Source organism: Brachyistius frenatus, unplaced genomic scaffold (assembly GCF_029030835.1).
Source record: "Brachyistius frenatus isolate BFR_SWC_R1_liver_20210118 unplaced genomic scaffold, ASM2903083v1 Contig_29, whole genome shotgun sequence".
Classification (NCBI taxonomy): Eukaryota; Metazoa; Chordata; class Actinopteri; family Embiotocidae; genus Brachyistius; species Brachyistius frenatus.
The window spans coordinates 4,366,862-4,389,406 of record NW_027210628.1 but is presented as its reverse complement, the minus strand read 5'-3'; the positions used below and the strand labels follow the sequence as shown (position 1 = coordinate 4,389,406).

The 22,545-nt window shown below is 42.5% G+C and overlaps 1 protein-coding gene across 6 annotated transcripts; it reads right to left on the bottom strand.

Moving 5' to 3' along the window:
* Window positions 1-2,039: 2,039 nt before the first annotated feature.
* Window positions 2,040-22,521, bottom strand: nek1 (NIMA-related kinase 1). Of its 6 annotated transcripts, none has more exons than XM_069699299.1 (35): window positions 22,462-22,521; window positions 21,926-22,074; window positions 21,733-21,829; window positions 21,524-21,621; window positions 21,187-21,270; window positions 21,018-21,085; window positions 20,837-20,923; window positions 20,299-20,353; window positions 19,833-20,033; window positions 19,676-19,748; window positions 18,586-18,698; window positions 18,179-18,244; window positions 17,792-17,851; window positions 17,666-17,713; window positions 17,359-17,439; window positions 16,204-16,385; window positions 16,001-16,123; window positions 15,794-15,896; window positions 14,486-14,572; window positions 13,927-14,010; window positions 13,745-13,822; window positions 12,812-12,907; window positions 12,511-12,708; window positions 12,359-12,412; window positions 11,852-12,236; window positions 11,576-11,752; window positions 9,559-9,735; window positions 9,340-9,445; window positions 9,052-9,128; window positions 8,746-8,963; window positions 7,306-7,460; window positions 6,549-6,967; window positions 6,092-6,225; window positions 5,848-5,980; window positions 2,040-2,825 (listed from the first exon to the last, which is right to left on the bottom strand). In XM_069699299.1, the coding sequence occupies exons 2-35, from the start codon at window positions 22,040-22,042 to the stop codon at window positions 2,812-2,814; spliced, it is 4,248 nt and encodes a 1,415-aa protein (XP_069555400.1). In that variant the 5' UTR covers window positions 22,043-22,074; window positions 22,462-22,521; the 3' UTR covers window positions 2,040-2,811. The 6 variants fall into 6 exon arrangements, with proteins under 6 accessions (XP_069555400.1, XP_069555401.1, XP_069555402.1 ...); XM_069699300.1 differs by having other exon boundaries at window positions 16,001-16,120; XM_069699301.1 differs by having other exon boundaries at window positions 19,676-19,706.
* Window positions 22,522-22,545: the final 24 nt, after the last annotated feature.

Below are 22,545 nucleotides of genomic sequence, written 5' to 3'. Positions count from 1 at the left end.
CACACACACACACACACACACTGACAGACCTGCGTATGATGGAGGTGACAGCTGCGTTACTGCTTATAAATGGGAATGAGGAACGCAGGAGAGGACATGACAAGACATATGCCCCAATTTCCACAAAAAGATGGACCATAACAGAATTATGGCTCTCCCTCGTACGGTCCATTACTGTAAATAGATGTTCAGGATACAAGGCATTGAAATAGCGTGAATGTCAAACAGGAAAACTATTCTTATAAAAGCAAAGGGCAGATTACACAGCTATGATATATGTATAGTGTTGTTTACAAGTTGACACTTCACTTTGCAAAGACAATTATGTCTTAATCTTTCAGACTTAATGTTCTCCTCAGATCAAGACACTTACATCCACTGATCTTCAAATGTATTGCTTTGATAAGGCTCCTAAACGTACTAACTGAGCCTGAGGCAACCTGCTTTCAAATTAGATTAGGGACCAGGACTGAATGTCAATGAAGGCTGTCTGATAACGGTTGAGTGCATATATTTCTCTGTGGGGTGATTTTCCCCTCTGAGTGCTCAGATCAACAGAAACACAGTCCAACCAGAAGTAAATTCATTACATCCCAGCATAATGTCAGACATTGTGTGGGAGTGTGAGAGACGGTATTCTGAACTGTCATTTTGTTTTCCTCATAGTTAAATTTAAGTGCAGTTTGATGCAATTTTAACAGAATTGATACTCAACTTCAAATATTATTCCATCCTATTACTCCAAACTAAGCCGATAACATGCTTTTCTGACTATGTTTAAAAGAAAACCCGAAGCGTTTTGTCAAAACCCCTCATGCGCTTATCATGGTATTTATAGTGACAGCTGCACACCTTCCTGTGCTGTGTATATACCTCTTAACATGTAAAATGTAAATTACTACAGAGATAAAAACGACCCGCCATGCATAATGCAAGCCACATGTGCTACTTAAAACAGAATTACTAAATCAGAAATGGAACAACAAAACAACATAATGCCACCATGCAGCATGAATATCGAATGAGGGCATATAATAGCCTGTAGAGCTGTGGATTTCTGGCCTTGGATGAACAGCCTGAAAAAATTGAGAGGTTCATATGGAAGGTTAAACCTGGCCAGAACCCATAAACTGTAGGAGGGTGTTTGTTTATGACCAGAAATCTAAATTGATTCCTGCTTATGTAAATCTATCTTCTTTTTTTTTTTTTAAAGCCTTAAAGTGTAATCCATTACTGTGCACAAGTGAAAAATCCTACATGAAATCCAATGTATATTTGTCATTTGCATATTCAATATGGCATTCAATGGGCACCGCAACTTGAAAATACATGCTGGGTGATGACAAAACACTTTGGCCAGTTTGCAGTTTCATTTCAATAATGGCAGATTTACACTCAGGTTGGCGTTGGAAATCAATGTTGTCATTCATTACCTCGTAGGCAAAATTTTATTGTGTGTTGTGAGCACAGCACCTCGTAGACTAACTCCACAGCTGACTAGTTCACACTTGATGCATGTTACTTTCTAACCAAAGAAAAATTTGAAAATAAAGCCAAAATTTGGATGAATAAATTAGAAGAAAAGAAATTAACACTAAGTGTCCAGTGTCTGGACTTTCATATAAAATTCAAAATCATGAGAAGCTGTAAAGCTCCATGACCAAAGTGCTTTGTTTATTATTACTGGAAGGATGCTACTGCTATTACTGCTGCTGAAGTCAACTCAGAGGAAACACACGCATCTCTCCTGTCACGCTAAATCACACATGGTGTTAGAACACTGAAGGCTCGTGTTATATTATACCGCAGGGAGTGCAACTACAAATAAATCTTGCGAGCTGACAGATGGATGAGTGTTCTATGGAAAGGGTGCGGATGAAAATAGTCTCGTGTGCTCAACAGTGCACCGCAGTCTGATGACCTGGTCTTCTTCTAAACCTCTCTTGAAACCACACGTCTTATTTGAGGGTTTATTAAAAACTTTTTGGAGATTGTAGGCAGTGAAGCAGAAAGAAACAGCAAGTCTTCAGGGTTTTTTTTGGAAAAAAAAAAGTTTATTATATATAAAGAAATGTACAATATTTAATTTAGACTCAAATATGTATTAATGTTATCGTCTCTACCGCCGCTTACATCATCAGTACAACTCTGTGCATTGAACTTCAGTCTCACCTGGCCCACACATCGACCAGCCACAGCCTTTGCTACAGTACCATGGCAACATACAGCAGTCTCGCTCACAAAAACCTTTATACTTGATTTGGGTTAACTGAAGCAGTAAGAAATGTGGAAAATGTATTAGATAATAGAGAACAGTAGTAAGAAAAAGGAGGTTTGACTGGTTTTGAAGGAATCCTGGTTCATCTGGGTTAAGGGTGACCCGGTTGGTGTGTGAGACAGGAAGAGAGCACCTGAGAGGACCAGATCTTTACCCGCCAAAATAAAATGCCACTGAAGACTCCAACTGAACCAACAACAAAGTGAAACTTAGCAGAGTTAACCCATGTTATACACGTGTCACAGACGTAGACTTTCATAAACATTTACTTAACCTTGGAGTTAACTTTGGTTGATAGGAACATGTATCTTCTAAACACGGGTTAGAAAATGGTGTCAGGTGCTGATAGTCAAAGTATGAAATACAGTCTCCAGGGTACGAGTTATACATCATGCAAGTGTGCCTGAAACACTGTCAGATGTGTGGCTGCGACACGTCATGCATAGATCCTTCTGCCAATGATGTGCGTCATGGGAAGACATCAGATAGCCAGCAGATTGTCGTAGCCGCCAGCAGCTCCATTGCACAGAACATTATTCATCATTATCTAAAAGACAGAGAACATAAAGAGAATCATGTTGGGACAGATAATTCATTTGAGAATCAAAGGACTTTGGTTGGACTGTGTTCACCATAAATGAGAAGAGAAACAGACAAAATGTTATGAACCAGAAAAAAAGACACATGGTCCTTATTGGAACTAATGTGTTCCTCACAGTGGAGCCCTTGTGAGAGCACAGACAGAGAGGTTTCGCAACCGGGTGTCAGGAGTTCAGTTTTGTCCTCCATTTTGCCCCCGATCACCTCTCCTCCTGTGTCCCCTGTCTTTGTCTGTGGCCACGCCCCTCACCAGTCCCAGCAGATGCAGCCACTCACCCCTGACCACCACCTGCAGGTGTACTGCATCTCCCTGATCACCTCCCCAGACTATATGTACCCTGCCCCTGCACAACTCTGGTTGTCGGTTCATTTTTTGTTAGCCCCCCCGTCCGTCTTCTGTCTGCTCCCCGTCCGTCTTCCGTCTGCTCCCCGTCAGCTCTCTGTCAGTCCTGTTCCTGTTCCCGTTCCTCCGGCCTCTGTGTCTCCTGCGGATATCCCCGTTAAAATCACCAGTCGGTGGAGTTGCCCTCCCGGCTAGGAGGATTGTTGACGCCGTCCCTTCCGCTGGTCTGCCGGCTGCCCTGTTACCCGTGTCCCCCTGGAGCTGTCGGTTGAGTTGCCCTCCCGACTGGACGTAAAGTGGACACGCTCGGTGCCACCTTTTGGTTTGTATTTTTTTGTTTGTTTTTTGGGACAATAAAGACTGTATTTTTTGGAACTTATTCCTCGAGTCTGTGTGCTTGCATTTGGGTCCTGGAAAAATACTCCACCACATAACACCACATGTTGTGGCCTCTCTCCTCGATCGAACTGCTGCCAATAAACATCGCTGCGTTGTCACCCAGAACGGTCTCCTCTGCCTTCTTCCCCTCATCTCCACGATTTCCATCACAAAACCCAACTCTTGTTGTAGTGGACAGTTAATCACGCCAAGCCTTCCACCATACAGTTTAGCCATGCAAACAGCATGCCTCTACCGATGATCAGTTCATCCACCACGTTGTAGACAATGTCATGGTAATCTATCACATTCATTAAGATATTTCAGTTTGGACCAGACATTTACCATATCTCTATCTATATTTAGTGGATAGGCACACAATTGATCCCATAGATGTGATAAGAACAACAGGATGCTGTGTTCAAAGACGGCAGCTGCACACACATATCTGTCTATGCTGCTAACTTTTTTTGCTGAAGGGCTTTTTGCTAGAAGGTTGAACTGCTGAGACAAAATTGTCCCGATGTCAATGCCAGTTATCACAAATGACAGGAATGAGGTCATTGGCGAAACAAATTTCCCAGTATGCCTTCTTTTGAGAATAAAGCAACCAAGTGAATTTTGTGTTGGGTAGAAATAACAACCTCTTCATTTTTAGTAAAACATTAAACAGTAGTTTTGGAATATTTCAAAAAGGACAAATAAATATACATAAATTAAGACTATGACTCAAAAACATGGTATCGATCAATCCATCTATCTATCGGTCTATGTACCACAATCAAATACTGGTCCAGTTATTACTGTGAAGACAGTGTTACATGGTTTATATGCGAGAAGGCCCGTCCTGAAATTCTTACAGGGACCCCCGACAGCTTCTGGGCCCCAGCGTGTTGCACCACTTGCGCTGTTACTAATTACATCATTGGATAGCACACCGTTTGTTTGGTGCATATGCTAAAAACATCTAGGTCAGCTTACTAATCCTTCTGTGTTTTAGGGATCTAAGTGTATGTGCATGTTATATGACTCCTCCAGTTGAGATGATCTGGCCGAGCTGGCTGACTTGCTGTCGCCCCCGAATAGGATGAACGAATTTAATCATATGGCTCCTCTGCACTTATCAAATACAACTGAACTGAATTCATGGTCCCCCTCTGGATGAAGTAAGATGGTATGCCAGTCAGCCTCAGCTGTACTGTGTGGTTAATCAGCAAATGTCAGCATGCTAAGATGCTAAATTAAGATGGTGAACATGGTAAACATTAGCAAACTATGCTGATTTTTAGCATTTAACTCACAACACAGCTGTACGTCACAAAGTCTTGTTAACCGTACAGGTTAACTAGAGTTTTAGTGAACCATCGACAGCCATCTACAAAGAATTCAGTCTAAAAAAAATAAGATAGGATTCTTATCAGTTTTTATCTGTACTTTGGTAACTCAATGCCCCAAAACTAGAGCAGACATCAGAATTGACTTAAGTCTCACAGCAGTGTCTTCTCAAACTTGAATTTAAAGATTAAATGCGATGGATTATTAGTTGTGACAACACTCAATGGACTAAGCTGCATCACTACAGTACGCGTTTGTATTCTGATAGCCGCCTTAAAAATTACTTCCAAATACACCTGGTGGTGAATGGATAAGAGCCATCTTTCACAGATCTTTGAGACAAGTCCTCGAGGGAGAAATCTGACATTTGCATCCTCCATCTTCCCTTCAGAAGACAGTAAAAATAGAAAACAAAAGAACGGTGACATCAAGCTGTTCAGTGAGAAAATGTATCTGAAGGCTGCTCCTGTCCTGAGGGGACCTTTCAAGCTCAAAAGAACTACCCCCCTCCCTCCCCTCTCCTCCACCCCCGAACTTTCTATTTCTGCTGTGGCCCCGGTCTGACAACAGACTCGGCGCAGAGCAACGCCGAGCAGACAGACAGAGTTAAGGGTGCGTTTCACGTCTGCTTAGTTCCTTCCACGACTTGGTGAAGCTGCAGCGATGTGAGACAAGAGGGTTTTAGGGACGAGACGAAACACTCGCTGTGCTCTGACACAGATGATGCTGTTACTGACCAGAACGATGAAGAGAGATGCACATGTACTTCTGAACGAAAACTCAGGAAGAAAGACATTTGTTGTAAATAGAGATGAATAAAATAAAAGAGGAGACAAAAAAAAAAAAAAAAAAAAAAAGACAGAATAAACAAAAGCATGTGCTTGCCCAGTCACTACAAACTACTGCCACTGACCTTCTTGATAAGCGCCGTCTGCCATCACTAGATGCAGGATGTTGGGATACAGATGCTGGTGCTCAGTTCCCAGAATGCTGAAGACCAAACTGGAGCCCAGGTCAATATTCTCATCTTCATCCTCATGTATAGCCTGGAGCACCAAAACAACGAACACGTCGTCGCTTGTTTTTAGCACTGTAATTGTGAGGTTGCACGGATGACTGCAGGGTTTTTGGGGGGAGAAATACTAAATATTTCATACCTTAATCTTATTATAGGCCTCAATGAACTTCTCAAAACCCATCTGCTGCTCCAGGTTGAAGCGAAGCTCTTCCAGCCGACTGAAGATGCTGTCGTGATGCTCAGCCTCTCCGCCCTGGTCCTCTCCGCTGCCATCTATAGAAGAGCAGAGCTTCTTATGTCTCATTACACTGTTACACGTCTTGGTTTTGATCACTGGGAAGCTGCTTGGTTTTCCCAAATACAACCTTTTTTTTTTCACTTATTAAAAGCAGCTGACATAAAATATGAATTCAAGATGAACTCTTACAAGTTCAGTAATCTTTTAAGTTTTCCTCCAAACTACAGTGAAGTAAGATTAAACAACCAAATAGAAAGTGTGAGCTGATGGTTGTTCTTGGACGAAAATAATGATCTATCATCATCAAAATAGTTTCATAAGTCTTGTAATTTCACCAACCTGTGACACTCCCTCCTACCTGAATGCCACTCTTCATTGAGCTGGCTGTTATTGCTGTGGTTCTCTTCTCCCACACCATTGGTCAACAACTCCCCTGCCTCCTCATCGCCAGGACTCCCATTAGAGCATTCCTCATTCTCGTCCTCCTCATCCTCGTCCTCCTCGCCTTCTTCTTCTTCTTCCTCCTCATCCTCCTCCTCCTCCTCCTCTTCTTCTTCTTCTTCATCATCATCGTCCTCATCCACAGCCATCGGATTGTTGTCCTGCTCCATGTCAGCTGTCATCCTGTTGAAAAGCTCCTGGTCTCGGCCCTCCGGCGGGTTTCCATTAAAGTCTCCTGCTCCGACCTCCGGGGGTCCCCTCATTATGTCACCTTCTTCTTGGAGGAGTCTCTCCATGGAGGCCCTGATGTCCCGCAGATCTTCGTCCTCATATGCACTGAGGAACAGAACACAGTGTTATCACACACAGTATGCTTTTAACTCGCTGGATTTGTAAAGTTCTTTTTGGAGAAAAGAGACCGACATCCTTTTATAATGTGGGTCTGTCACACTGAGAATGATTGACAGAATGAGACTAAGGCAAAATATCTGTCACTATTAAATTACGTGTCTTTCATCACTGCAGAAACAGGATAAGAAGTAATAGAGATTTTACAATGAAAGTCTTTGTCAACTGACAAACAGTACAACAAAGAAGATAAAGCCTTCCCCGTTCCCACAGAGGAGGGCCTGAACATGTTTCTGCTTTAGAGACATCATTTGTGTTTGTCTTACTCCTCAGTCTCTGACTGGTCATCATCTTTAGCTGCCTCATCCAGGTCCTCGATTTCCAGGTTGTTTGGAACAGCGTTAGCGTCGCTTGTCACCGCAGTGTCCCGCTGAGAGCCGAAGAGTCGACTGAGGTCTGGCAGAGAGCACGTCCGCAGCATCTGACAGAACCAAGCAAACACGGCGACATTAGACGAGCGCTGATTGACGTGGTGGAATATCTGACAGTGACTTTTCGTTTGAAAAACAAACTTCAAACATTGTTCAGTCATGTTTTTAGGAATCAAGGAGCATCAAAAAAATACAGGTCAGTTCTGTCACAGCCTGATCTCGGGAAGATCATCCACGCTTTTATTTCACCTGATTAGATGACTGGAATTCAGGGTTCAGCCAAAAAACCTCTCACGCCTTCAGCTGGTACAAAACACAGATTAGCTTTTAACAAATGCAAGAAGACAAGCTCACTGGTTGCCATTCAGTTTTAGAACTTATTTCAAGATCCTATAGAGCACATTAAAATCACTTCATGGATTAGCTCCCAGCTAGACTGCTGAGTTGCTGCTCTCCCTCTGAGCTTGAGGCACTGAGTGGAGCCTCAGATCGTCAGTCAGATCTCTGCTGGCTGTTCCCGAGTCCTGCATCAACACTAAAGGTGAACGAGCCCCTCAGCTGTGGAACCTCCTGCCTGAGGCTTTGATCAGTGACATCTTAAAATGAGCCCTTTATTAATTCCAGTACACCGTTATTTATTTCTAACATTTATTACCCGTTTTGTTATTAATGTTGTAGTTTTATATCATTGAGGATTTTCTTCATTCTACTTGTATTATTTTAGTTGCTGATTTTATTTGCAACAGTCTTTGAATTATCTTTTAATTGTGGTTCTTCCATGTAAATCACTTTCTAACTTTGTTTTGAAAAGGAATGTATAAACAGTTTGGAAGTTTATCATTATTAAGATTGAAAATATATTGAAAAAACACATCAATTTCACCATTGTAGGACCCGATGATATAACTATCAATACAAAAGTAAAGGCGAAGGAGAGGTCGGTGGAAGGGGCAGTGGTATTGGGACACGTTCATTACACGTAGCTCTTTGTGTGTTCGTGTGTGTTGAGTTCGGCTCTGCGGATCTCGATGTCCCTGAAAGAGGTTATTATAGATATAGGTTGATGGATGGTCTTTGTGTCTTATCAGACCCCCTGCCGGCTCAGAGTGTGTGATTAATGGCTCTGACTCCATTCCTGCCCTCCTCATTAATAAAGAAGTCTGAAGTCTGACCCAAAATACCACACAGGCCTCTACATCACCTGAAACACCTGATCACACTAACAGCTAAAAACATCCCGGACTCAATTCAGTCATTTTAAACTTTAGATAATTACTTTACTTATTATGCAAAGCAGTTTCCAGACAGAAGTGAAAATGTTCAATGGGTAATCACCTTGGGGTTGTTGGAATCAAACATGCCCGTGGAGAGTCCAATGAGGAGCGCATCCTGGTGCTTGGAGCGCAGAGGTGAGACGGAGCGTGAGCGAGAGGCCAAAGAGGACGACGAGTCATCCATGGACGACTGGGCTGAGAGGATTGCGAGGGCAGCGGTGCGTCGGTGGGCCGGGGAGCACAGCTTCATAAACAGTGGCTCCTCACATTGTGGTAAACCTGCACAGAGAGAAGGAAGGACAAATTTAATTAAGATAATAATTACACTGAACAAAAGTGGCTTTGGCTCACTGGGCATTAATCTAACCAGATGATTCAGTTGGTTTCTCTGCACTCTTCTCAACCTCCTTGGTGTCTGTTGGTCTTGTGATGCCCTCTGGTGGCCTGTAAGAGAAATACAAGGGTATTTAAATATGTACTTATAATTTAAATCACATTTTATTCATCTATTTGAAGAAAAAATAACTTAACTATGGGCATAAATATACTTAAAAAGGAGTTTTAAATCATAATGGTGTGAGTAAAAAAAAAGATTTTAGTATGAAAGGGCAAATTTCAGATTTAATACAAATAGTTTAGAACAATAGATAGTCACATTTGCTGTTGAGCTTCCTGCTCCCACGCCTGCTGCACACCAGCTGGGGGATGTGAGGCCTGTTTGAGACCCTCATCCAAAACAATCGACTCCAAGTCTGCTGGATCTAAAAGGAATTCAGGCCAGAAAGGACGTACTGAAACTATTGAACTACCGAAAATATACTTTGACATAAAAAGCAAAATATGTGATCAATATCAGGCTGAGTGAAATCCTAACCCTGAGTCTCAGTGAGGTTTGGTGGCAGTGTCACTCTTTCAGCTGCTCCGGCTTCAGACGTTTCCTGACGTGAAGCCTCGTTTGAAGCAGCAGGTCTCTGAGCCACAGCAGAGGTCGACACGTCTTTAGGTGTCCTCACAATGTCAGCAGCTGCTGGTGCTGCCTGGTTAGGCTTATCTGGGGAGAATATGAGACCATATTAAATGAACATACAGCTAGTACATCAAATAAAAGTATGCATTCTTTAAACTGGCACAATAAGAAAATAGCTTAAACCATTTAAAAAGGGGCCTTAATGTGTCCGTGTGTCACACAGTAAATACAGAGTTTAAATTCAGACACACTTCATGTAGTACTCTGCCATTTGCAGCTGAACCCCAAAAAGAGTATCATTTTCAAGAAGTATCACATACTGGAAACATGATCCAGAGTGTCTCACTGTGACACAAAGAATCTTTTCCATCCCTTTCTTTGGTTGTTTAAATATAAAGGTGTACATTAGTGCAGAGAAGAATGACAAAATAATGACAAAATGATTAAACTCTCAACAAAAAATAATCACAATGATGAATACAATATTAAAACTAGAATTGCTGCCTCGCGGTTGTATAACTCCTCCAACTAGTAAAGTTGCAGTTTACATCCATGTCCGTCCAGAGTCATCTAATATATGTAGTGAAAACTTTGAAGGAATTTAATTAAAAGGTGTTAAGTGTATTGTCTTGTTCGGCTGCATGTCTACTGTATTAGTGTGTAAATCAGTTGAGAGAAACAAAAAAAAACTGTCAAATTTCTTCTATGTATTCACACACATTTACCCAATAAAACTGATTCTGATAGAAGACAAAGTTGTTGCCATGACAGTAGACGATGCTTCATATGTTGCTGCAAAGAAACTCCAAGTTCCAAATGCTTCTTGCACATCTTCAATGCAACAGCAAAAAAGATCAATACAATCAGCACAGTTTCAAGGTGGACAGCCAAGATTAGTGCCACCAATTCAGCATCCGGCCAAATGTGGAATATGGTCACAATCTTCCCTTTCTGGATAGAAAATGTCCTCACTTAATGTTTTGTATCCTATTAAACATGAATACTTCAGTGCGAGACACCGGCTGCTGCAATGTAAGGTTTTATTTTGTGTAGACTACACAAATGCCCGTCTGGCTAAAATCAACCCAAATACGAATGACAGCTGCAGTAGGTGCAAACAGTCACCTGCCAACCATACCCATATGTTTTGGTCCTGCCAAAATTTTTACATTTTTTTGGGATCAAATATTCAATACACTTGGGACAGTACTGGGTATAAAACTTGACCCCGAACCCTTCACAGCACTTTTTGGAACTCAACCACCTGAAAGACTCGATCTGCCGTCGACAGGGCTACGCATCCTTGCCTTTTAGCTACACGCCTCATATTATTCAAGTGGAAACATGCCCTCCCGCCTTCACACAGCAGTTGGTTAAAAGAGATCTTAAATCATATAAAACTTGAAAAGATCAGATTCTCACTCAGAGACTCCAGTGACTCCTTCGACGACACCTGGAAACCTTTCATAAACTATTTGAACGATGCTGCAATCCAACCAGTGACAGTTTGTCACAGTTACACTACCTCCAAGCAACACACAGCTGCATGTAATGTTTTGTATATCCCAACTTCTTGGGGATAGTCCTGTTCTCCTTTTCTGTCTTAAAGTATTTGCAAAATCAATAAAAAGATTTGAAAAGAAACACAAATTCTTCAGTTACTAACATGTTTTGTAAAAGTACAGTGACTTTGACCACCAAAACCTAATCAGTACATCTTTGAGTCCACGTGGACGTTCAGGACAAATTGTAAAAATAGGAACATCAAGACGAACGACTCTGAAACATAATGGCTTCCATAAAAAAAAAAAAAAAAAAACTTACAAAAGGCATAGGTTAGAATATTTGAATAATGCATCAAGGTTTCCTCTGCTTCTCCTTCTGATTGCATAATAAAGAACAAGTAGATTGAATGAAGACTGACCAGGACTAGAAAACTCGTCCTCGCAAATGGTGACATTCTCCAGCTGCTGGGTGAGGGGCTGGAGCTCTGCCTCCTGAAGCACTCTCAGCACCTGAGAGACTGGACTCGCTCCCCACACCTTCCTGGGGGTTTCGTCCTGCAGCCTCGCCATCTGGATAACCTCCCCTGCTGTTTGCTCTGCGACCACACAAGCATACAAAGAGAGACACTGAGAGAGAAAGTGGATTTGCAACAAACCTCATCAACAATTTTCAGGAGCTCTGCACGATCACTCACCGATGGTTGTGATGCATGTCTCCTCTAGAGTTTGTTGGGCTACTGAGAGGATGAGTGGAATGCCAGCCTCCCACTTCTTCCTGTCAACACCAGAGGGCGGTCCATCTTGTGGAGACACTGGGGTGGCTAATGACATCTGTTCACTGCTTGTTGTGGCACATGACTGCTCTAAGGTTTGTTGGGCCACAGGAAGTACAGGCAGTTCCGCTGCTTCCCACTTCCTCCGGTCTCCGTTTGAGGAGGGGCGTCTCTCTGGGTCCGACTGGTCCTGCTGGGGAGCAGGACTCGGCTCTGCAAGGGCTGGAGGCGACGCCTCAACCTCCTCCACCGGGCTCTGGGATTTTAGGTTCTGGTTTAGTCTGCGCAGAATCTGCTTTTTCTCACTCTGTTAGACAAAAAGCATGAAATTACATCATCTTTTGAGGGTGGCGGTTTATCAATGAAAACTGCCTTCTTGTCTGCTCATTGTAACTTTATTAAATGATTCTCAACAACCAATCAGCTCACCTGGATCACTGTAGCAGTCTCTGGTTCAGGCAACTTTTCTTTGAGTGGAGTAATCTGCCAAAAAAAAAATTGAAAATGTATACATCCAGGGAATATACACTCAAACAGTCCCGTGATATGAGGTGTGATACACTGTATGAATGTATACTGACTGCTCCAACGTTCTTCAGTGCAGCAGTCATGGAAATAGCTGAGGTGGAGGGTTTGGATGCAGGTGGAACTGGAGCTTTGGCAGCATGGTCCGGCTGAGAGGTGCTGGGCTGTGGGAGAGAACTGTCAGCTACTGCTACTGCTGCCGGCGCCGCTACGCTTCCCGCCGACACGCCAACCTTCACCCCTCGAACCGCGAGCTTCAACAATACACGACAGCGCAGATTAGTCTACACCTAAACTGATGCAGCAGCTAAGGCCAGGTGATAGCGTGCCCTGAGGGATGTGAGCATGAGAGCTTACATGGTCCTCCCAGGCTCTCTTTTCTCTCTCGTGCGCTTCTCTCCTCTTCTTCTCCAGTTGCTCTTTCAGTACAGCAGCACGGGCGTTTGCTTGAGCCTGGCAGGTACATGCATACACAAAAGATATTAAACCAAGAACAAACACTGATGATCAAAATAAGCGTTTCAAACAAAAAGGATGTCTCAATAAAACAAGGTGTGATCAAAAAGTTCAGAGACTGTTCCTGTGCAGCGATGGAGCAGGGGGAAGAAATCACTTTTGTGAGTAAGTATACTAAGTTACTTCGCTGTGTTACCACGTTTTTGTGACCACTGGAATTTGTGCATCTGCGATTTCCCCGTGACTTCAGCAGAGGGCGACAGAGACCCTTGAAATGCTTCCGAAAATAGACAACAGTGAAGCAATGAGCCAGGTGAGGTGTTTTGAGGGGCACTTGCATATTCGAAAGGGTTTAGGGTAAGAGGGCGTCAGGTCAGGAGCACATCCAGGTGGGTTATCTTTAATAGTTGTGGGGTTGTAAATTTGCTCGTCAGGGTCAGGCTGTCAATATAGAGTTCTATTGTGACGTTTTGAGGCGTCTGAGGGAAAACATTTGGTGTAAATGATGTGTGCTTCCTGCTCAAGGTCCATGGTGAAATCAAAAAATACCTATGGACACAAAATGTGTGGAATATAGGAGCTGATATTGATCAAGCGACGTGGAATACTTACTCATTAAACCTATTGCTTCCCCCTCTCCACAAAAGAAGTCTCTTTTTGATTGCACAGTAGTTTTTGATTGAAGTAGTCATGAAGAGTTCTGCTCATACTGACTGACATCATCTCTCTGTTGGGGTGTCATTTCATTCAGTGAAAAGAGCTCTATAAATAGGGTTATTAAATAAATGTGGCACATTTCAAAATGCAATTGCTCAGTGCTCGCCGTAGACTCACTTTTAAAGCTTCTATCTTCTTTCTCCTGAGCTCTGCCTCCTCGCTGGACTCCTGGCTGTCAGAACCATCACTGTCATACTGAAACACAAACACAAGCAGCAGACAGGAGACCAAATGTCAGAGAGACCTGAAAGCACTTTGATTACAGGAGCTCTCAGATTCAGAGATGAGAAGGGATGTACCTTCTCTCCTCTGAGTCGGGCTTTGATCTGCTGACGCTCATTGAAGTTCTGTAAGCGGATCTGCCTCAGTCTTCCCAAGTACTCCTGAGAACAAACGCAGAAATGTTACACACACTGAACGGTGAACTGCTGAACACACTGCTGCAGACAACACAGGGTCGACTGTGGCATTTATATTAGCAGTCATAGTCATACAAATAAATAACCACATGCTTAATTAGCATTAATAAAAAGACATGGTTTTACATGCCAAAACATAATATGATGCTGGTATTAACACATGAACACATCAGCCATTCAGACAGTAAAAATGACAACAGTGCCATGAAAAATCCATAGATAAATCTGAAACGCAACTCATAAAATGAGGTGGGACAACAGCCATTATTGGGATAAATAAACAGCTCACAGCAGGACAGCAAACATTATGCAAGGATGACTTGGAACTGCTGGGTTGAGTTGTGGGTGCGTCACGGGGGGGTTTATGCAGACGTGCCAAGCCAGACGTGCTATGAGTGAGGTGGAGTGTGAGGCTGGGCATTCAGGCCCGAGCTCCTACCTCCTCCTCTTTGTTGGCTTTCGGTCTCCTGCACCGAAGCGCACCCGCACGGCTTCCATAGTTTGCAGACAGGTTTTGCCGAGTGCCCTGTTCACGGTTCAATTGAACCAGACTTTAGAAGGACGCAGGCCCTAACATCTATAGCTGCCAGTGATCACCAGTTTGGGCCACGATATAATTAAAGGTGCAGTGATCAACATTTTTATATTAATCCAGAAACAATTGACACCATGTAAAGCCAAAAGGTGCCAATGTCAGATTGTCAGATCCAGTTATTTTGTCTGATTAGATTTCTGCTCAGGCTGAAGGTGAGAAATACTATGAAAAGTTGTACACGAGGTCGCCAGATTCATTGAACTGATCTGAATAATAAAAATATAATTTGTCCCCCATAAACAGCTGCCACACCCCTAACAGGAAAATGTTAATTAAACAGTCACAGAGCTGAGAGGAGGTCCAAGCTCCTTAAGTGCACTTCTACCCTAGAGTGCAGAAGAGCTCCAAAACAAACAGACAACAGTTTACTTGTCCTCTTTGATGGATGCATGTGTTAGCAAACGTCATTAAATTTGAACTGTCCAATGATCCAGCTAGTGGGTCTCAACCTCATAAACCAAAATGATAAGTTAAAGTGGCAGAAAGTTGGCTGATTTCAGCAGCTTTTGCAGTTAAAATTAAACATTAATATGAAATTAACCTACTATAACTTTTAAGAATCAGAATATTTGAAATAAACCCTTAGTGTCCCTTTTCACCTCAGTCAGTATTGAATTGCACCCGATATGCAAAGAGTCATAATTCAGTATTTCAATTAGAGCTCGACTTGTATTGGCCGGATCATTTTGTATGCTCATATTGGCATCTCACAGATATTCAGTATCAGTATGTATGTTGGCTGATATAAAAACACAACTTAATGCAGGAAAAGATGCTTTGAATAAATTTGAATAGTATATAAATATGAATAGTGAATTTTAAATAGTCATTTATAATTATTAAATTCCCTGTAAAGGTTACGTTTTTTTTTGTGTAAAATGTAACATATCCTGCTTCCATTACATCTTCAGTGTCCATATTTTTTGATAACCATATTTCAGGGATCATTATATAGCATGTATGCACAGTATAGATATATATAAAGAATATCAGCTGATATATCAATATTAGAATTTCTAACTTCTTACTTATTCTAATTTCTATTTAACATCAGTATTGGAATCAGCCCGGTACCAGTCGGGCTCTAATTTTAATAACAGGGCTAAATACTCGATAGATTAACCATAAAATTACATAAGTCATACAACGTACCAGCTGTCCTTCAGCACGGACTTTGTTGAGCATCGCTTCTCTCTTGCGCTGTAAAAACTCCTCAACCTGACAGGTCCGTCCAGCTGCCATGTGACTACGCTGCCTGAAAAGCAAACACAGTAACAAATATTTTACCAAAGCTTTTACATTATGAAAGGAGCTGGAATGCAGATTGTATCAGGTCGTGTCATTGACTGATCGACTGACCTGCTAATGTGGGCTTGTTTTGAAACATGCTGCAGCCTCTGAATTTCTCTCTTGATTGCATCAGGGTTCAGGTGCCGGGCAGAGCCGTTGGGCAACACTGGGCCAGCAGCAGCTGGTACTCTTCTAACACACACAGCCAGTACAATTACAACAATCCTTTAACACACTCAAAGTTCCAAAGAAAAGCCGACATCTGAACATACCGAATGGGACTGCCTGGTCTTGCTGAGGACGCCTCCCTGCTGACATCTTTAGGCTGTGGTTTAGCCATTTGGTCCAGAGTAGCTTGGTAGTGTTCATATGGGCTTCTGTTGGCTGAAGCCTGAGCAGCACCTGGAACAGGAGGGCGAACACCTGCCGCTCTCCACCCACCTCCTACAAAACACTGAGTTTAAAGAACAAAAGTTGTTGTGAGCCAGACTTTAGAGCTGAATAACAACTGATCATGTCAGTGTTTCCCATACATACACTTTATTTGGGTTGGCAGCCCGGGTATATAAACGGACGCCCAAGTATATTGGTGACGCATTTTTTTAATTTTTAATTTTTTGAAATCTGCCAGAGAACGACACCATCCACAATCCTTTAACTCGTGGACAATCTTCTCTCGCTCTGCCTCTCCTGTAGCTGTTTGTTCTGCTATTGTGTTGGATGTTTGAGGTTACCTTTCCCTCCTCTGCTCTGCGGTGAGGGCTGAACCCCGCCCTTCATGAATCACAGAGAGAAGAGAAAAACTAGAGCGACAGTCGGAGTCAGCAAAATGCAGCAGAGGCTCTCACACTGAGCAACAGCAGGGCCAGCTATAAATATTGACCTGAATGTGTGTCACAACAGATTCGGTCAGCTGCATGCTGTGACTTTCAAATTAAAAGCCCTCATTTCAACATTTAAGCATTTCACACACAGTCCAGCCAAATACTGGATTTTGATCTAGTCCTGTGTTTCTTTCAGGGGGCACCAGGAACCTAGTGTTAGGGGAACCACTGGGTGTTTGCTTGGGTAAATCTTAGAACGGTAGAACGCTGCAGTGACTGAGTGGGGACCTTTTTATCAACAGTCTATGATTGGGACTAGAGGCTTCTCCGTGTACAGTTGCTTAGTTAGTGTCTACCAATAGTGTGCAAGAGAGGCGTTCAGGGGACAACTATAAATTGTTGCCACAGAAAATAGTCTGGGTTACACTCTCCCCCTCCAAAATGGATTAGTCTCTGCATGCATATTGACTACGGCCGCACCACCCACCACCATCAAGAATCTCAACCAGTGGGAAACACTGCATGTTAATGTAATCACAAAAGGTATTTACAATAAAATATTCCCTGAGTAGTGTCATAAAAAAGGAAATCGGTATCCATTACCTTCCTCTCTGGGCTGCTACCTCCACTAGAACTCAACACATGCTTCCAGCCTTGTTCTCTGGCTTGGTTTATTCGATTGATCTGTAAGAGATTGCTATTAAGTTGTAGCTGGGGCTATGCAGAGTGTTTGAGTGGTGTTCGAGGCTCAGATAAATCATCTAGCAGAATATCAGGAGGTGAGGCACTTATGGAGGACAAGCCCATACAATTTCTCATAATTCAACACTAGACCAGCAGTAAAATGACCTTTTTAGTTCAAAAAAGAGGAACTATAACTTTACCCACAAGGTAGAAATTCACCACCCACCTTTTCCTTTTCATATCTCTTCATTTGCTCTGCTTTGAACAGGAACATCTGAAGGAGACACAGATCAGAAAACTATCAAGTGTAATAACTCTCATACGTTTTACAGAAACGTAACAATAAGCTCACCTGCTCTCTCTGTTTCCTTTCTTTCTCAATCAGCTCCATCCTTTTCTTTCTGAAGCCCTCCTGTAGAAAAAGACAAAAGCATCTTAAACACTGAAAAAGACATCTTAGAGAAACCCGCTTTGACGTAAGAGGAGCAGCAGGACTTCTCTGTCACAGGACAGGTAGGCGAGGAGGGAAAGGTTGGTTAAAATTGTAAGCTAAATCAGGCACAGACACTCCAAATGGGCCAGGAGCAGAAAACGGGTGAAGATAGGGATCAAGCGGAATGAGAAGATATAAAACTGAAAATGCTGGTAAGAAGGGACCGTCATGTGTGGGTGAATGTGGAGAGAAAACGGAGGGAAATCTAATAGGGTGCACAAGTTATATGGGGGCTCTCAGCTGTACCTCGTGTTTTTTCCTCTCTTCCTCCACTTGACTCACTCTTCTCTGGGGGGCTGCTGGGAGAGGGGCCTAAGCAACATATGACACTGGGGTTCAGGAGGTTGGCAACACAGTGTGATGCACACACACACACACACACACATACACACACGCACACACACACACACACACACACACACACACACACACACACACACACACACACACACACACACACACACACACACACACACACACACACACACACACACACACACACACGCACACACACACGAGAGAAGCTGCTGACATTCCAGACTAGGAGCTCAACACCAAACAGACTTTTTTGACAAAAAAGGAAAAAAAAAAACCACAGTTGAAGCTCAAAAATCATAACAATTTCTCATGAATATTAATAAGATCCTACTAACCGGTTTATGTTTCACAGCTGGTTTCCTCTCCACAGGCTTTTTGGCTCCGTCTGACACCTTCCTCGCAGTTAAAGGCACTCCGTATTTACTGGCTGGTTTTGTAATCTTCTGGGCTGTGGTGAGCGGTGTGGAACAATGAACATTTTCTTTGTCAATATATCACAGCAGAGACTACAGCTGGAAACTGCACAGGCTAACGATAAAGACTAGGATTGATGACAGTCCCGCCAGCATTGCAGAAGTTCAGGTTTCAATAATACTACTATCACATCCATACAAAAAATACAATATGGCTTGTGGTTCATAGCAGCTAGCAGAACATTACAGTAGAAGGTGTGTGTGGATGAAGTCCAATTACTTCTCCGTCATTCTACACCTCCTGATCTAACCATGTAGGTGAGGGAGGAGTGGGTGGAAGCCTCTTTATAGCTTTGTCACACTAATAAAAAGCATACTGCACATTAAAGAAATAATTCATCACATTTTAGTTGCAGTCTTTTTTTATTTTCCCAACTTGAAGAACCCTTGGTCTGAAAGTTACCCAACACCGACGTAACTTTACAAAAAAGACAGTCTGTGAAGAATACGTAAACATCTTCTGCAAAAAGAAGGGTTTTGAATGATTTTTAAATATTATTAATTCAACACATACTGTGTGTACAAAAACAAAGAGCAATCGCTAATGACTGTGTGTATAAAACTCATGTAATTTAACACACTGTATGACAACACTAGACAGGGAAGTCTCAGCTGGTGGCCAAATTTTCCCAATAAGACCAAATTTCCCATAAACTGTCAGTCCCTGTTTTCCAGTAAGCAGCACATGGTTTGTTTTGATGATAGCAGAGGTTGACGAGCCAAACTGAATGTAAATGAGGAGTTATTTTTGTTGATAAAGCAGATTTTGTTTGCTGGATTACTTTATGTTTTAATGCCTTTAGCAGAGCAAATATTGGGCAAATCTCAAGAGATTGGATAATTTTGCATTCATTTTTGCAGTTGAAATTCACCTAGAGGGAATGCCTCGGGGTGGAAGCTAAAATGATGCTGTGGCAGACCGATATTGCACAAAGCTACAGAGTTTGCTCACCTGATGGCATCTGCGTCACGCCCACTTTAGGCTGCTTGTGAAGAAAAGTATGGCGGAATTCCTGAGCAATGATCTGGAAACGAGTAATGCAGGGATGTACACAGTCTGATTTATGCATGTTAAGTCTGTATCTAAGACAACTAACTGTTCGCCCTACCTGTGGTGTGAGAAACCTCTCTATCCTACAGGAGAGGAAAGGTTTGTCCAGTATGCTGTTGACTGAGGGCCTCTCCCGAGGGTTGCGTTTAAACAGCTGTGCCAGGAGAGAGCGCAGGTCTTGGGAGTAGTGAACGGACACTGGCGGGTATGAGCCGCGAATTATCTTCAGAACTAAGTTCTTCATGTTGCCAGCCTCAAACTGAGAAGAAACACATGCAGAGACACAGTTAGACCCACTGCATAGAAATGACTGCAGGCAAATCATACTGCAATGATAGAGCAAAGTAGGGAATATCAAAATGAGAGTGAATGAATCTACACAGATTTGATTATAAGACACAAACTAAAATATTTTAGTTATAGTATATAGAGGCTATATCTGATTGTCAGAAAGGACGGCAATGCTGCATGAACGGCATTAAATATACATTATTTAGTAAACAGCTCAGACACAGAATACTTACTGCATGCTTAAGAGTGCACATTTCATATAGGACACACCCTAGGGCCCAAATATCACTGCAGAAGGAGGGAAAGTAGGGGAAATTAGAGGAGAGAGCATACAGACGGACAGGCAGGGATGAGTTCTGGGGTAAGTTTACATTCAATCGATAAGGTATCAACAGTCACTTGCAAGCCCTTTACTTTCTTTATTATAACCTGGAGGAAAAAAGGGACTTTATTACTGAAAGACTTCCACACCAAACAGATAAACTACTAAATTTACTTCATTGGTTGTAACTAAAGTAGATTAGATAACATGCATACTTAAAATAGTTCAATAGGAAATCAATACTAGCTTCCGGTTGTACATATTCACAAGCAGGTTCAGTTAATAAAGATGAGACATGATATCCTTACATCACCCTGAAGCCACTACTGAATCCTGCATGGTGCACAATTCAATAGGGACTGAGCTTTCCCAAGGAATACTGTTGAAAGCTAATTTACCTCAGTAATGAGACAAACAATAAAATCCTTGTAGTCAAGAGCATCAAGTACCTTTTGTTGTTGTATGGTTTGTTTTCGCAGATCTCTGGTGACAGGTAATATGGTGTTCCTATGCATGTTCTTGCAAGTTCTACAGTGCTGGAAAAGAGAAAGCAAATGTATTCGACTTTACAACGTCCAAATCCTGTCTTTTTAAAGATATACAGGTCTATTCAGACGATATTGTACATACCTGTTCAGTACCCTTGCAATTCCAAAGTCACCAAGCTGCACAGTCCCATCTTTTGTCAAAAATATGTTCTATGTAGACATGATGAGAAGACATGTAAATAAAGCAATACACGACAAATAAACAACCTGCCGTCACTCAAAGAAGGATCTTGTGGTATATGAAGCAGTACCTGGGATTTAATGTCCCTGTGGAGGATTTTCCGATCATGCACGTGCTTCAGTGCCAGGCAAATCTGCACAAACCAATCCATGATCTTGGAAAAGGAGAAGACAGTAAGCCGCATTACATGGTATCAACTTTTACACTGAACATTATTTGCAAGTCTAATGAAAGAGCAACTCAAGCAAAATATATCACAAAACACTACAAGAGGATAAATATGGTTCAACTAAAGGGTACAAAAAGAAGGAATCGGATCAGTTCAATCCACATGTTCTACACTGTTCCAGCCTGTCAACAGATTTATCCAAAACATTCATGATTGTCTCCAAGTGTTAGTGGCTCACTTGCTCTTCTGAGAACAGCAATCCTTTCTGAGAGTTGATCTTTTTGAACAAGTCTCCACCCTCACAGTAGTCCATCACAATATACAGGCACCCCCCCTCTGAAAAGAGAAGAAATGACAGTATGTGGTTAACACGGTGTGTGTGGTGGAAATACTGTAATGAGCCACCTCCGGGATTCTTCATGTTGACTGTTAGGATGGTGTGAACACCTTCAAAAGACTCCTTATACTGGACAATGTTGGGATGACTCATGTTGGCAAGAACAGCAACTTCTTTTCCAGATTCTTGCCTCTCTTTGCTTGACATCTGTCAAAGTAACAAACAGGGAAAGTTGTAGAGCAAGGTGGGAAAACACTGACTGCGACATGTGAGGCTGGTGTGATATTATGCAGAGGATCTTACTCCCGATATGCCAATTTCCTTGATGACATATTGGTGTCCATCCGCAATGGATTTGACAAGGACGGCTTTTCCAAAAGAGCCTTCCCCGATTTTCTTCACCTTTTCGTACTTGTCCATGTTACTGGGATGGCTGGCTCCTCATGCAGGGTCTGCAAAGACACGAAGAACACGGTGAGGCTGTGTTCACACCGACAAGGCTCTGATCAACGCTTCAGTGACGGCACTTGTGCAAATGGCATCAATTTGACCCGCCGTTGTTAACTCCAGGAGTCATAATTGCGTTGACATCCTGTAAATATGCAGTAATGTCGGCTCTGTTGAGGACAACGACCCCTCGCTTCAGACGGGCTGTGATGCTGAGACACAACACGATTGGTAGCAAGACAGCTAACGTTACCGTTACATAGTAGGTAGACGAAGACGGGAGACCAAGCCCACCCTCCACAAAATGTATGCACGACACTAGTCATATAATTCATGTAGATCAATAAGGTAGCTCGGTGTGGATGCTGTTAGGTGGCTGGTACTTGGCTTACCATTAGTCTTTTTTCGCTGCTGTCTCAGAGGTTCTGGTACTTGCTACAGTCCTCGGGCTCTCTATCTAACGTCTGCTATCTTTT